General features: G+C 54.1%; 1 protein-coding gene across 2 annotated transcripts; it reads right to left on the reverse strand.

The window, feature by feature from the left end:
- Positions 1-973: 973 nt before the first annotated feature.
- On the reverse strand, positions 974-14,152 carry Unc5cl (unc-5 family C-terminal like). Of its 2 annotated transcripts, XR_001235004.1 has the most exons (10): positions 14,047-14,152; positions 9,691-10,134; positions 6,460-6,760; positions 5,634-5,896; positions 4,981-5,082; positions 4,732-4,799; positions 3,873-3,973; positions 3,605-3,718; positions 1,730-2,420; positions 974-1,297 (listed from the first exon to the last, which is right to left on the reverse strand). XR_001235004.1 is itself a non-coding variant. In XM_005389664.2 (9 exons), exons 2-9 carry the CDS (start codon positions 10,073-10,075, stop codon positions 2,198-2,200), a joined length of 1,557 nt encoding a protein of 518 aa, XP_005389721.1. In that variant the 5' UTR covers positions 10,076-10,134; positions 14,047-14,152; the 3' UTR covers positions 974-2,197. The 2 variants fall into 2 exon arrangements, 1 of the variants encoding a protein (XP_005389721.1); XM_005389664.2 differs by having other exon boundaries at positions 974-2,420.
- Between the last annotated feature and the right edge of the window lie 765 nt (positions 14,153-14,917).

A 14,917-nucleotide genomic window follows, 5' to 3' on the forward strand; every position in this document is an offset into this window, starting at 1 on the left:
ATCCAAAGACAATTCACAGAGGAAAATCCCCATGTAACTGTCTCGTGGTCACCAGTATGCCACTGGTGGACTCAGAGGCCCTTGTCAAACCTCCCCTGTGGTCACTTTTCTCAAGGGTGAAGAGAATAAAGCCCAGAAGGAAGCAGGCTCTTCCCACCAGCCAAGAGCCAGGGCTAAACACAAAGTCATTTGATGCCCTCTGCAACACACCCACTCGGCTTTAGAAGGCAATCCACACACCCACTGGGTTTGATTGAGAAAGGAAGGCCCTCCCCACAGGAGCGGCACAACCCGCACCTACCCCAGGATTTCCAACCCTTCCTTTGCCAACCCTGGGGTGGGGGGACAGAAGGCGTTGTACTCCATCTCAGGAACCCTGTGGCTTCATTCACAACACCAGGAGACTGGAAACCCTTAAAATGATTTGTGCCGAGGTAGGAAGGAACACAAAGGTGTCTTTGACCGCTGTGGAGAAACTGTGCCAGGCCTGTAGGGAGAAAGGTGCTGTTCATGGTCCAATCCTGGGTGAAGTGACACGGGTGAAGGTGAAGGCACCAAGCTAGGGTGACCAGCAGCCTTGGTGGGGAGGGAGCAACAAGAGGAAGGAGGGAGAAGACGAGTGAGGCCAAGAGGTATGGGACAAAAAGCCCAACTCTGTTTGTTTTGCTTTTGTTTTTCTTCCGGTACCAGGAATCGAACTCACGACCTTGCACTTGCCAGGCAGACGCTGTGCCGCTGAGCTAAATCCCCACCCCCTAAGAGCCCAACTCTGAAGGCTTGCTCCTAAGAGGCATGGAAAGAACCTATCCAATTTCCCACACTGGACAATTTTCATACTGGAAATACCACCTCTGATCCATCCCCACAGGTATAATTCCACCACATAAAACCAATCATATCCACATCCAGATCTACCAATCTGTGTACAACACAGTAACAAAGAAAGACAATTTTTATATTTTACTATACAATATTGTTCATCATAAAAAAGCATTCATATTTTATTAAATATAAAGGCAAACTCTTAGCGTTACCAGAACAAATTAAGGATAACTGTTTGCAAGCAGAAGCAGTGCTAGACCTGAGTGCAACTCTCTGTTCTCTTTGCAGTGCCCACCTTTTGTATACAGTGTCTTACACACAGTAGTATTTGTTTATTTATCAGTCCCTTTCCTTTATCTCCTGGCTCCAACTGGATCTTGATCCATGGGGAGACTATCCCCATTCAGTCACGGCGAGGATAGCTCTGTCTCTCACAAGAGCCTCAGATGCATCACATCAGTTTGAAGACACTTGCCTGGGGGGAACCACGGAGGATCTCAGGGAGAGAAGGCAATGCGCAAAGACAGGCACGGTAACGAGGTAGAGGCGAAAAGATGCTAAGGCACTGGGTAACAACATGGGGATTCTGGGATGGAGAAGTCACAGGCAAGAGAGGCAGAAAAATGAAGTCAGAGGCTCAAAAGTCATACAGCGGGAGAGGAAGGGATATAAAGGTTGATCCTGAGGTTTCTGCTCAGCATTAATGCTCTATGGCAGAGGTAATGGCAGAGGGGGAAGAGACCGAGGGATGGAGAGGAGACGGTGGGTAGCAGGGATCCCTGCCCATATACGTTCTGGCTGGCCCTCCCTCGGGCCCTCGGGCTGAGCTCCGCAACACCTCCCGCCCTCATGAGCACCTCTAGGCGCTCTCCCCAGCCCCACCTCAGGCTCTGTCCCCACATCCTACCTAAGGCCTTCTCTTTCTCCAGCCCACACTCAGCTCTCTCCCTTCCCAGCTCCTCCTGCAGAGCAAAGCTCAGGATGCTGCAGTCTTAAGAGTCTGTGCTGTGTGCTCGGTTGTGCACCTGGAGCGGCGGAAAGAGCGCTGAGGTTACTCCGGGCTCCAGGCCCACCTCAAGCACTCCAGCATACCCCTGGAGTGCTGGGACTTACTAAGTGCTCAGTGAATTCTTGTGGGCCAGACAGTTGCCCAGGAGTGCCCACGGGGCCACCTGGAAGCCCAGTGTCTATAAATAGCTGCCAGGAAGCTGGCCAAGCTGTGGTCATCTCCTGTGCGCCCGCGCCCCCTGCCGGCCAGGAGAGAACCTGCATGCAGGCCAAGGTGGTCTTGATGGAGGTGGCTCACAGGTGGCCCTGGGATGGTCAGTAGGTTCTGCTGCCACATTTTCCTCAGGTCACCCACCGTGGTGGGTGCTCAGAGCTTCTCATCCAGCTCTAGGCCCTGGTTCTCCCAGGCAAGACTGTGGGCCGTGGCCGGGCTGCTGTGGGGCGTCCTGTTCAGGTAGCTCTGGATAACCGAGGCGCAGTCCAACCGCTCGATGGAGGTCATGAGGCCGTGCAGCTCCTGCAAGCTGCCGTTCTGCTCCTCGAAGAGCTCCAGGATGGCCGCGGCAGGGCTGCGCTGGCACGACAGGAACCTGGGTGGAGAGGGAGGAGCGCTAATAGCAGTTTGGGGGTCTCCTCTTCTAGGCTTGGGGGTGACACCACCCTCCAGGGGACTTGGGGTGGCCAGGCGCCCTGACTTTGAAACCAGACACTGCCCTGACTTGGAGGCTCCCCCTCTGGGCCCGGTCTCTCTAGACCTCAGGTTCCTTCAGGAACTCTAGAGGTTCCTGAAGGAACCTGAGTTCTGAGAGGAGAGGACCCATAAGGTTGCTCCTGGCTCAAGGACTTTGTCCTTGCCCTCTGCCCCTCACCCACCCAAGCACCCTCCAGCCTCACCCAGGCCTGCACACTGGTCCTTCCCTGTCCCTTACTGCACCCACTGCACCCACAACCACCTCTGCGGCTCCCCCAGGACAGAAAGGCTTCAATCCCCTCCCTGACGCCTTTCTCATCCCTGGCCTTAGCAGACGACTGCACTGCACCCTCTGGTCATAGCTCAGCTCTCCTTGCTTCAGCTCTTTTGTGCTTCCCTCTCCAGCGTGTATGCAATGCTGGACACATACAAGAAGGCACAAGGAATACTCGCCTTGACTTTTAAGCTCTCGGTACCCTTCATGCATAGGCTATGAGCTCCTGGGAGCTGGAAGCAAACCTCATTCTTCTTGTACCCCGGTGCTCAGCAGGATAGAGCAGGTACCTAAGGAATGCTTAAATAAAGGGCGGGTTGCTAAATCCACCCTGGGTCCAAGGTCCGGCCCTAGCCCCTCTCATGGGTGAAGTCTTCCCTGACCACTGCACTCATAGCCTGAAGCAAGCTCACAATTATTCTCCTAGGCTTTCTTTGTGAGTTCCTTGGCAAGGACCACAGATAACAATGGTCAGCTAACATTTGTTGAGTTAATATGCGCCAGGCACCCAGATACAAGCTTTGCACACGGTTTCTATAATCTGCTGCTCTGTTCTGCAGGCCATACACAGCAAGCACTCACTGGTGGTTGTGCCGGGTGCGGAGCCACTGTTAAATATGCATTGTGCACCTACTGAGAGCGAGGCATTGCTCTAGGTCCTGAGAACACAGGGATGGCTAGAAAGAACTGCCCTGCGGTGAGGAACAGGCTGGGAAGAGCCATTCTCTGACTTGTAAGTCATCCCCTTGCCTATAGTCCGGTTCTACCCACCCCAGTCCCACCTCTATCCACAGCTCTCCCCTTCTTACCGGATTTTCATGCCACAGAGGCCCAGGTGGGAGGCCAGCCGGCGCCAGTCGTTGCCTGTGATGCTGGTTGGCTCGAGCAACATCCGCAGCTGCTCAAAGAGCTCTGGTGGCAGCCTGAGGTGAGCAAAGAGTGTTCTTAGAGGGATCTGAATCTGCTTCTCTCTCTCTCTCTCTCTCTCTCTCACACACACACACACACACACACACACACCACATGCTGTGCTTCCCCTGTGGGTGCTTGGGGGCCACAGCCCAACCTCCACCTTACCTGTTGCACGGGGGCGGCTGGGAGACAGGGGGTGGCGCTGCCCAGGACTCCTCCTCCGATGCCTGGAACCTGAGGATTTCCATGTACTTGGTCTCCAAGCCCTGAGTCAGCAAGGGGACAGGGAACGCATCAGGGCTCCCAAGACACTCCCTAAGTAAGAAGCCAGGGGCCGACCCCCATTCCTATGTCTCTCCTCTAGCCTGTCACCCCAAGCCGCCTTGCCAGGAGATACAACCTCACCCCTCTACCCTCTCCTTCCCTGACCCCAGGCCCCCGTGTTCTGTCCAGAATTTTCCCACTTTGAGAACTGGAACATGAGGCTGCGTCCTGAGCTTCCAGAAGTCCTGGAGGCAGTCACGGTTACTGGGAGGGCCCCCAGGGAGAGACACAGCACTCGGATCTTTGGGCGCCCTTCCCTCCATCCAGCTCTCTCGCCATGTAACAGTGTCAGGGTGTCCACCAGCTTCCATTCGAGATGCCATTGTGCTCCCCAAAGACTTTCCTCCCAGATTTCTTCCCATCTTCCCCTGAGGCATCTGATGGAGAGACTCAGCCTAGGAAGAACCCACGTCTCCTGGATCCCCCGTCCGCAGGCTGGGAGAGAGAGCGTTTAACTAAGTTGCAATCCCTCAGCCTCCTACTGGGGTCACCCACTGATAAACAAGAGTGAGCCATGGTGCGTAACTTGGAGGCCAGGTGGCCTGAGTCCTTCAAAGAGCGGGATGGCTGCTGTGAAGATGCTACCGTCCCCTAGTTGGTTATGTGACTGGGACCACTGTCACCGGTACCACACCACTCACCCATTTGCCCAGGACTCCCATGGGCCCTGCCCTTTCCTTGCCCTTCAGCAACAACTCACGTCCTGGAAGGTGTGCATGGTGACAATGATCTCATTGGCCAGCGCCGAGCAGTCCTCGTTCTCATTGGCTACAGAGAGAGTCAGTGAGAGAGGGAGACTTGGGGTAAGAGCAAGGAGTCACAGGGTGCTGTGCAAAGACTGGGGCCAGGACACTCTGCCTTCTCCCTGGGGTGGCGCACAGAGCACCAGGATAAGAGGGAGTGGAAGGATAAGGGCGGGCAGGAGGTGGCCACCAGCTTCCTGGGCTACCTGCTTTTCTCCGGAAGCAGAAGGAGCGGAAGGGGCACTTTCCATGCCAGATGTGGAGATGGGGAACCAGCTGGCAGCTGCTGTCATCCACGTTCTCCCAACCTGAGGCACGGACAGAGACAGGACAGAGCGCCTCAGAGGTGCTGGGGAGGCACGAGGACCAGCAAAGGCGGGAGGGTCTTGAGTGAATGGGAACCCCAGATCTGGGCAGCTGGCTTCTATGCCACGTGTCCCTCTCTGCACACAACACAGCCCCTCACCATCTCCTGCAGCCTCCCACCCGAACTCCACGCCCTGCCCCATGTTCCCTGTCCACAGCCACACCAGTGCATGTGCCCCGCGGGCGATGCCAGCAGCCCCGACCACCGGAAGGGGAGGCCAAGCAGGGAGACCAGGATCGCCTCCCCGTCCAGCCTCCCTCCCTGCTCCTGCTGCCTGCAGCCCCTCTCCTCTTGGCACCACCCTATCCTGACAGGTGGCAAAGGCTTGGGCGGGCAGCATGGGGAGCGGGAGGACCTGGGTTACTGGGGGCAGAAGCCAGGGGAGTCCTTGAGGCTGCTCCAGCCCAGAGTGAGAAGAGAAACTCAAGGCTCTTGATCTGCATGCAGTGCAGGGGAGGCCCCTCTCCCTGTGCCCAGGCCGGCGCCCCTCACCCTCAGAGATGTACTTGAGTTTCAGGCACTGGTCGCCTCTGGCCCCCGTGAAGTCGAAGAGCTGGCAGGGCCCTCGCAGGCGCCCCCCGTGGGGCTGTTCATTGGTCAAGGCCCACTGCAGGGCACAGGGCGTGTTGTTGAGGAAGTAGACGCGCAGCTGCAGGTGGGTCTGCCCTGGGGCCAGCGGGGAGCAGAACATGGCCAGCTGCAACCACTTGCGGGCAGCCTGGCCTGCCGGCGCCTCCAGCACACAGGTGTAGAGGCTGCGGGGGGAGACGGGGAAGAGACCCCAGGACTGCATCTTCAGGCTCCTGTCAGCTTGGAGTGCAGAGGCTCTGTCCCGGCCTCCTAGGACACAAGAGCACTCCAGGGGGGACTTGGGGTCCTAGCGAGGGTTGGGCAGCTAGGGAGTGGAGAAGGGACTGTGTCATGGTGGCCACCAGTAGGCAGGGAGGAGAGACTGCAAGAATTGTCCGTCAGAGCCAGGGATACAGCTCAGCGGCACAGCGCCTGCCTGGCAAGTGCAAGGTCCTGAGTTTGATTCCCGGTTCCAAAAAATAAGACTTGTCTGGCAGGAGAGACAACAGTGGGGAGGGGACAGACAGTTCCACGTGGGCAGAGGGGCAGCAGGGAGTACACAGCCCCAGGCAGGGTTAGAATGGAACAAGCTGCCATGGACATCAGGACTGAGGGGAAGGAGAGAGACCCAGGGCGGCCAGGGACTTGCAGGACAGCCTGGACGGATAAAGGGGCAGCTCTGTGCCGAGAGGAGGGCGAGGCAGCAAAGGGAACTGGGGGAGAGGCTGGCTGATGAGCAAACACGTACCTGAAGTGGGAAAGTTGGATGCGACATTCGTCCAGGGAGGTGTGTGCCCCAGGCTGGCCCAGGGGCCGCCAGGCCTTGGCATCCAACAGGGACGTGTTGCTGCTGTAAGTGCGTGCGTGGCCTGGCTGCTGGGCGCAGTGTTTGAACGTGAGGGTGCAGGGCTTCAGGAAGTTGGCTCCGTGGGGGCCACACGCCACCACCGGGCTCACCAGCCCCTGGGCGCAGGACAGCGATGGGGCATCGGACAGGTCCCACACCAGGACCAAGGACACACGCTCCTGGCGGCCCACAGCCACAGCACCTGGGGAGGCAGACAGCTGGGAGGGACCCAGTAGGCAGGCATCCCCGCCCCTGCCAAGGTCAGCCAGATGGAGCCCAGGGCAGAGGGCACCCAGCCAGGCACACAGAGGCTGTGTACATGAACAAGACCATGCGCACTGACTTAGGGCACAGTCCCATGCCAATCACACCCTTCCTTCCGGGGCCGACAGCGCGTGGTGTGAATTTGTAAACCATGCTCTCTTCTCCTGTTGGAGAACTGGCAAGGCACACTGAGTCCTTAGAAAAAAGCTACTTTAACTCCACCTGCTAGGAAGTTGTCCTAAAATATACATAAACGTCCATTTTTGGAGTTGTCTTGCTTACTTTTCTCTCATTGCTGAGACAAAATACCTGATGCCCAAAATTAAGGAAGAAAAGGTTTATTTAGCTCACGGTTTGTGGAGGTCTCAGTCCATACTTAGTTGGCTCCAAGGCAGAGTGGCACATGCAGAGGGCAACATTCATGGCGGTGGAAAACAGGAAAAGCAGCAAGAGCAAAAAGGGAGGAGTAGCAGGGAGCAAACCTCTTTCCCTCCCTAATATTGTATTCAGGCTACCCGTCCTAGGGTGGGTAAAGTACTCACACCCATAATCCTAGCATTTGGATTGTGAATCAGTCATAAACTCTAGAAGCCCACCCCTTGACTGCATGAGGCTTTAGTGGGACATCTATACACAAACCATAACATTCCATGCCTGGCCCCCCAAAGACTCATGTATACCCCTTTACGCAGAAGGCATTTTAGTCTATCTCTAAGAGTTGCTGAAGTCCTAACAGTTTCAGGATTGCTGGAAAGTCCAAGTCCCAGGTCTCCTCTAAAATCTAAGGCAAACTCTTAGCTGTGAGCCCCTATACAAATGAAAAGTCAAACATGTCCAACATTCAATGGCACAAGATAAACATTACCATTCTAATAGGTACAAACAAGGGGATATAACACATTGGGACCAAAGCCAGTCCAAAATCCAGCAGGGTAAACATTAAGTTCTGTAGTTCCACATGCAACATCCAAGGCAATCTGTGGCAAACTGTGTGCTCCATATGGCTCTACCCCTGTGGTACTTCTGGTGGTTGTAGCTCCCGTGGATTCTCTCTTGGGTCCACTCTGCTCAACCCTTGCAGTTTTCCTTAAAGGACCCACATTCCTGGTTTTTCCAAACTTCTGGGTTCTCCACTACACCTCTGGTTTTACCCTCACAGCTTCATACACTGCTCCCTCAGAGACACACTACCTCACAGCTTCACACACTGCCTCCCAGGCCTTCTGAAATCTAGGTGGAAGCCTTCTTAACCTCAGAACTCTTGCATTCTGCACGTGTGTGAAACCAGTGCCACGTGAATGATGCCAAGGTCTCCTGCCGACTGGAGCAGTAGCCAGGCTTTCCCTTCTCTTGGCTGTAGGGACCAAGTGCCTGGATTGCTGAGCACTCTGAATCCAGTTCTGAGGAACAAATTCTCTAGATTGCCACCATTTGGGGACTTGGTGCAGCTGCCACCATTGTGGAACCTGGTGTGGCCGCTGCCGCCATTCTGGAACGTAGTATAGCTGCCGCCATTCTGGATCATGGTGTTCTGCAGCTTTCTCCTCAGAACAAAGTCTTTCACTTTTGCGGTTTTGAGGCTACAAAGTGGGTACTGCTGCTTCTTGTGATGCCCTCAGGCTATCCTTTATATTCTCTTGTTCCTTCTCAGTGATCAAGATTTCCTCTGCTCCTCCTTTGCAGTCCACGGCTTTACTGGAGCTTCCTTTTTGGCCAAACTTACATTTTAAATCATTCTGCTGGGTTCTTTGCTCTTGATTCACAGCATAAATCTGGCTAAAAGCCCCCAACAGTAGCCATGCAACTGACTCAACATTAGACTGCCTTGAAATTTCTTCTGCCAGATTAATTAGTCCTCCACCATTAATCTCAGTCTTGGGCGAAATCTCTGGACAGGAGCAAAAGGTAGACAAACTTTTTGCCAAGCCATAACATACATCATCTGGAGTCCAACAGCCAATGCAGTCCTTCTTCCAAACAGAAACCTCCCAAGTCCAGTCTTCACTGGCAGGATTTATACCAAGCTTCTGGTCTTCTAATCCCTGACCATAATCTCCCATACAGAACAGGCTAGGGCATTCCAGTTCTACTCTTTCAGGAAAAATCTCAAAACCTTTCCAAACTCTTCCCACAAGCCATTTCCAAAGGCTCTTGAACCACATGGTCAGGTATAGTAACAGCAATGACCCCACTCTTGGTACTAAATTCTGTCTTGGTTACTTTTCTCTCATTGCTGAGACAAAATACCTGATGCCCAAAATTAAGGAAGGAAAGGTTTATTTAGCTCACAGTTTATGGAGGTCTCAGTCCATACTCCGCTGGCTCCAAGGTAGAGTGGCACATGGCAGAGGGTAACAGTTCATCATGATGGAAAACAGCAAAAGCAGCAAGAGCAAAAAGGCAAGAGTGGCAGTGAGCAAGCCTCTTTCCCTCCCTAATATCGTATGCAGGCTACCCACCTAGAGTGGGTGTAGTATTCACACCCATAGTCCCAGCATTTGGATCATGAATCAATCATAAACTCTAGAAGCTCACCCCATGAATGCATAAGGCTTTAGGGGGGACATCTAAACACAAACCATAAAGGAGTCAAGAAAGTTATACTAGAACTATCAATAATTTTCAAAATTATAAAGATGCCTATGAGCCAGATGTATTAGTACACACCTGCAATCCCAGCACTCTGGAAGGCTGAGGCAGGAAGTTCAAACCCAGCCTAGGCAACTTAGCAACTTTAGTCTGTCTCAAAATAAATATTTAAAAAGGGCTGGGATGTGGCTCAGTGTGAAGGCCCTAGGTGCAGTCCCAGGGTGCCTCCCCTGAGATACAGTCCCCCCAGGACACAGTCTGAACACTGTGGGCCATTACCTGGTGGAATAAGCAGGGAGATGCCTGTGTCCTGCAGCAGCAGGTAACCCCCACGGTGATCCACCTCACGGGCCGAGAATACCAGCAGCTTGTGCATCAGCTGGCGGATGACAGTCTGGCCCTGAGTGGGCGTGTGCAGCTCCTGGTAGAAGGCAGCCATCTCTGGCAGTGTGGCAGGTGCACACTGCTCCGGCACATGGAGTTCTAGTGGTGGAGTGGACGGAGGCACTGGCTCCTCGTCGCTGTCTGGTTTCTGGCAGGGCCCCAGCAGCCACCGGGGACAGTGCCACCGGAGGCACTGAACCAGAAGCAGGGTACTGGCCACAGGGATCCCCACCAGCAGGAGGAACTGGGGGGGCTGGAGGGCACTCTCCGGGGGACACATCCTCCTGGTCACTCAAGACTGCTGGATGTCCTGTACCTGAGCCAGCCAAGGCTAAGGGCCTGGGGGAAAGAAGGGGTGAGGACCAGGCTAAGCCTTAAACTGTGGAGACCAAGCCTTGGCTTCCACATAGCTGCAGTGGTCCTCATGCCAGCAATCCCCAATCAGATCATTCCTTATAGCACACACTCTCTCTCTCTCTCTAACACACACACACACACACACACACACACACACACACACACTTTCCATGGATCACCACTGTCTGAGTTACTTTTCTCATTGCTGAGACAAAACACCTGACACACAAGCTCACAGTTTGTAGAGGTTTCAGTCCATAATCAGCAGATTCAGAGGCAGGGTGGTGTGACAGAGGAGGAACATTTCATGGGGGCAGAAGGTAGCAAAGCAACAAGGGATGACCACAGCTCTTTCTATCCCTCATATTTCATCCAGGCTAGTCAGGGCAAGTGGCATTCACACCCTTAATCCTAGTGCCCTTGATCCTAGCATTGCACCATGAATCAATTCTAGTATCACATACCCTAAATTCACATACTCTGAAAAAGTCCCACGAATGACTGCATGAGGCTTTGGGGGGATGTCTACACACAGCCATAACACATATGATTTAATATAACTCATCAATATAAACTGAGGCAGCAGAAAGAACTTGGATTTGGAATTAAGAGGGTATGAGTTCAAAACTAGCTTGATCACTGTGGCTAGGTGAGCTCTTCATATTGCTTAATGTGCCTCCATTTCTTCATCTGTTAAAACATCTACTTTTATCTACAAGAACTGCTATAGCACAATCAGTAAGTGGAAAAAAACTTAGAAATCCCCTGTTCTCACTAATGTAAGAGAAAAGGGTAGACTAGGAGTGTAGCTCAGTGGTGGAGGGTATGCTTAGCATGTGAGAAGCCCTGGGTTCTATCCCCAGCACCACAAATAAAAATACAGAACATGTAAATACAGTATAGGTAGAGATTTACCAGGTATGTGTATGTCTGGAGGGTACATGTGTGTGTGAATGTATAGAAAAGAATCTAGTATCGTGGGATGCAATCAAAATATAATACAAGCTAAATATGTGATTTAAATTTTCTTAGTGGCCACCTTAAAAAATAGAAGCAACAGGGAAATTAATAAACTTTAAATTTAACTCAGCAGATTCCAAATGCTATTTCAGCAGGCAGTTAATATAAACTTTTTTGGGGGAGGCGGGGAGGGGTTTCGGTACCAGGAATCAAACTCACGACCTCGCGCTTGCCAGGCAAGTGCTGTGCCACTGAGCTAAACCCCCAGCCCCAATATAAACTTATTAATGAGATATTTCCCATCCTCCTTTCACACCAAGTCTTTTACCTCCGTGTGTATTTTACTCACACGTTTGACACATCTTGAGAGGGACTTGCTATGTGTCAAGTGCTACATGTTTTACCGACTCCTGTCTTACTCAGGGCTGGTCTGGAACCATCCACCCCCAGACTGTCCCAATCAGTCACAATTAAAAGCCTGAGAGGGCAGAAGACATGAACAAGGACTCTGAATTTCCTTAAACTTTTTCTTTTTTTTTTTTTTTTTTTTGGTATTCCTCGAATTTTCCACACCAAGCGTGTATTTTTGTAAAAGCATCATCGTTCTTTTTTGAAGTTATTTAAAGAGGAGGGAAAATACCTCTCTGGAGATCCATGAGATGGGGGGGAAAAGCATTACATGATAAAGAGCCATCCAAGTGTGTTTACTTACATCCCATCTTCTTGGAGGCACACAATGCAACATCAATGACAAAAGTTAAAAGTGGAAGCAATAAAAGGAAGGAAAACAAAGGTAAGGCCTACAGGAGCGAGGCGGGGCAAAGGCGCCCCGAGCGCAGGGTGCACAGGATTTACCTGGTTCACCTGGTTACCTGGCCAGCATGCACTGAGATTTCCCACAGCCATGCCACTCTTCCTGAACTCACTTCCGGCCCCTTTGGGATCCAAGATTCTGTCTGTTCCATCCTTGGCTTTCTCCCCTGCCTGCTCTCTGCCTCTCCTCGACAGTTCCATCTCCCACCTGGACCCCTCCCCCCGCGCAGCAGCTCGACCAGCTCACTCACTGCTCCTTCAGTCTCTGCTCTGCCACTGGGCCACCCTGGCCAGCTCCTGAATCCCTCTATTGCTTGCGGCTCCAATGCACATCCTCTGGGCACTAGCTGTGTGTCAGGCACCATGGGAAGCTCAGTCCTGCCAAAGATGACATCTCACTTAGCTCTCCCAGAGCTGCCTAGGGAATTCACTGGCTGGCGGCTGAGTTCTAAGAGACACCATCCTCCTTCAAGGCTCCTCTGATGGACTCGCCAGGGGCTGCATGGGACAAGTTCCCAGCATCCTTCCCTCCCGCTCTTTCTCTCACACCTGGAACCTGAAGCTGAGGCTCTGCCCTCCTTCCTTCCTCCCTCAGCCATGGAAAGTATGCCCAGCTCCTTCCAGATGTGAGCAGAAGCTCTTTTGTATCCTCAGGATTAAGCACGGGTGCAGGACCTGTGTCCTTGCTGGAAATGTGCCCAGGAAGGAGAGCTTTGGCATTGTTCCTTTTGCCTTAAAATCCAGCCCTACAGCCAGTGTCCCCACCTCCTCCTGCCAGGCCACCTGCAGGCATACCAGTGAATCAGGTGGGTTGGCAGTGCCCCAACCTGGGTGGCAAGGCAGATGGAAGCAGCAAGCTTCTCCTTACATCCTATCCATTCCTTTTGGTTTCTCCATGTTAGTCACAGCTGTAGCTTGAACCGCAATAATTGCAGTAGCTCTAATGCTGCTGCATGGTTTATCCCATTTGGTCCTTCCGGCAGCCCTCCAACCTGGGGCCCTGAAATCTCCACTTCACACAACACAGAGCCTTCTCTCCTTGGTGAGGATGGGGGTGGGGAGACGATCAAGCAACCACTGCAGGCAGGAAGGATGTACAGGCACAGCCACGACCTCCAGAAGCCCCCCGACTCTCCTCACCCCTTCTTCCTCCCACGTTTCCTCCTCTAAGGGGAAAGAAGTTGGATGAGAGGGAAACAAAACAAGGAAAAGTAAAAGAACTAAAGGCACTGCCTCAGTTCCACGGTGAGTGATGCCCCTCACATCCTGCCCCCTAAGCCTCAGGGACAGGGCATGGGTAGCAAAAGGGAAAGGAAGGCGGGAACCCATTCTGTTCCCATAGCAACAACCTTCCTGGGGCCTCCAAAGAGCAGAGTCCAAACCCCCTCCACTTTCGGGTGGTGCAGCCCTGTCCCGTGGCTCAGCCTCCCAGGCCCCTGGGCCTCTCACGGGAGCCCTTTCACTTACCTGCCCTGAGCAGGTTAACTCCTCCCCTGGCTCAGCCTGGGGCCCAGGTGCCAGCTCTTCCAGGACGCTGCCTGGGCCCTCACTCCATTCTCTCCAGCCCGGGAGAGGGAGGGGTTGTTAGGTGCTCAGCGGAATCTACAGCCCGGCAGCTCCTGTGAGGACTGGGCCTCCTCACTCCATGCCTAGGCCCAATCACCCATTCATTGCTCTTCCCGCCCATGCCCCAGGTCATCCTGGGTAGCAATTCCCCCGAGAGAGAGAGAAACCCTTTACAAAGCACCGCCGGCTGTGCCTGGGCAGCAACTTCTCCAGCAGAAAGGTCCAGATTCCTGCTGCAAAGCCATGCTCACCCCTTTAAACTCTCACCCTCCCCCACCTCACGGTTCTCCCGGGGCCCCCTGTAGCTGGTAGATCTCCGGGAATCACTGCACCGCGCAAAAGTCTTGGGAAGGATGCGTCCACACTAAGTCGCAGCGCGCACGAGCGCAGCATGCCTGTCCACACACAGTCATCCCCTGGCCCTCACACCATCAGCTGTGAAGTTCCCTTTCCCTCCCCTCCTCCCACAGAGGGCCCCACACTGTGGCAGGCCCGGCAGAGCCCCAGGGGACCCCAAAACAGTGCCCTGCTCTGGCCGGCCCCGGCGCCGCTCACCTTCTGTCTAAAGCTCCCACGGGCGGCCGGCTTGTGCAGGACCCGCGGTTCCTTCTCCCAGAAACAGGTCGTCCTGACCCAGCGGCCAGGCCAGCCCGCAGGTGGCGGTGGGCGGGGACTCCAGGTGGGAGTGGCCTGACGCTTCCCGGCAGAACCCCTCCTCTAAACAGGGGTGGAGGCGAGTGTCCCTGTCTGCTGGCAAAGTCCAGCTGGGTAGGGGAGTAGCTGAGGATCCCAGAAGGCAGCGAACTTATCAGCGTGGAGCTGCACGGGAGGAAGGCGGGAGGCGGGAGGGAGATCGCTAGGGGACAGCGCTGCACCTTGACACCCTCCCTACAGCGCCCCCTGCTGTTGAGCGGCGGTCCCAGGTCAGTCTATTCAGACGATAGGAGGCGAAAGGAGGAGGGAACTTAGCCAGAGCTTCCCAAACCACAACGTGCGCAGGAGTCCCCTGGGGCACTTGATAAAAAGGTTCTTTTCGTGAAGGTGTAGGCTGGAGCCTGCTGACCTAATGCAGCCAGTCCTGAGAGCTAAGGCAACATCGAGTTCCAGCTCCTCCTGGGCAGGAATTTAAGTAGGCACCGGGTAGCATCTGTCCTCTACCCCCTGCCCTTTCCACCCACCCGACCCTGCGCTCTCAGACCCTCGCAAGGAGAGTGGAACTTTGGGGTCGTTTGCCAGCCTGGGCCCTTAGGAACTCTACCCCGAGAGATGACACCAGAATGAAGGTGCCCAGGGGCGAGGGGTTTGGCCCCTCTGTCCACCGCTATCTCCTCAGCTCCTGGTGCACTTGGATTCACAGCAGCTGCGCCAGAGGGACTTGTGTCACCCGCTCAAAGGGAAGCGGAGGCTTTCTGGATCCAGGCCGGCA

The sequence above is a fragment of the Chinchilla lanigera genome, unplaced genomic scaffold (assembly GCF_000276665.1).
Source record: "Chinchilla lanigera isolate Chin_1 unplaced genomic scaffold, ChiLan1.0 scaffold00036, whole genome shotgun sequence".
Lineage (NCBI taxonomy): Eukaryota > Metazoa > Chordata > Mammalia > Rodentia > Chinchillidae > Chinchilla > Chinchilla lanigera.

Excerpts from the sequence above, each read along its gene's own strand:
- Unc5cl (XM_005389664.2), bottom strand. The coding sequence starts at position 10,075 with ATGTGTCCCCCGGAGAGTGCCCTCCAGCCCCCCCAGTTCCTCCTGCTG. Across the intron at positions 5,083-5,633 it reads ACTCAAGTACATCTCTGAGG|GTTGGGAGAACGTGGATGAC; the intron begins GTGAGGGGCGCC and ends TCCGTGCCTCAG. Across the intron at positions 4,800-4,980 it reads CTGCTTCCGGAGAAAAGCAG|CCAATGAGAACGAGGACTGC; the intron begins GTAGCCCAGGAA and ends CTCTCTCTGTAG.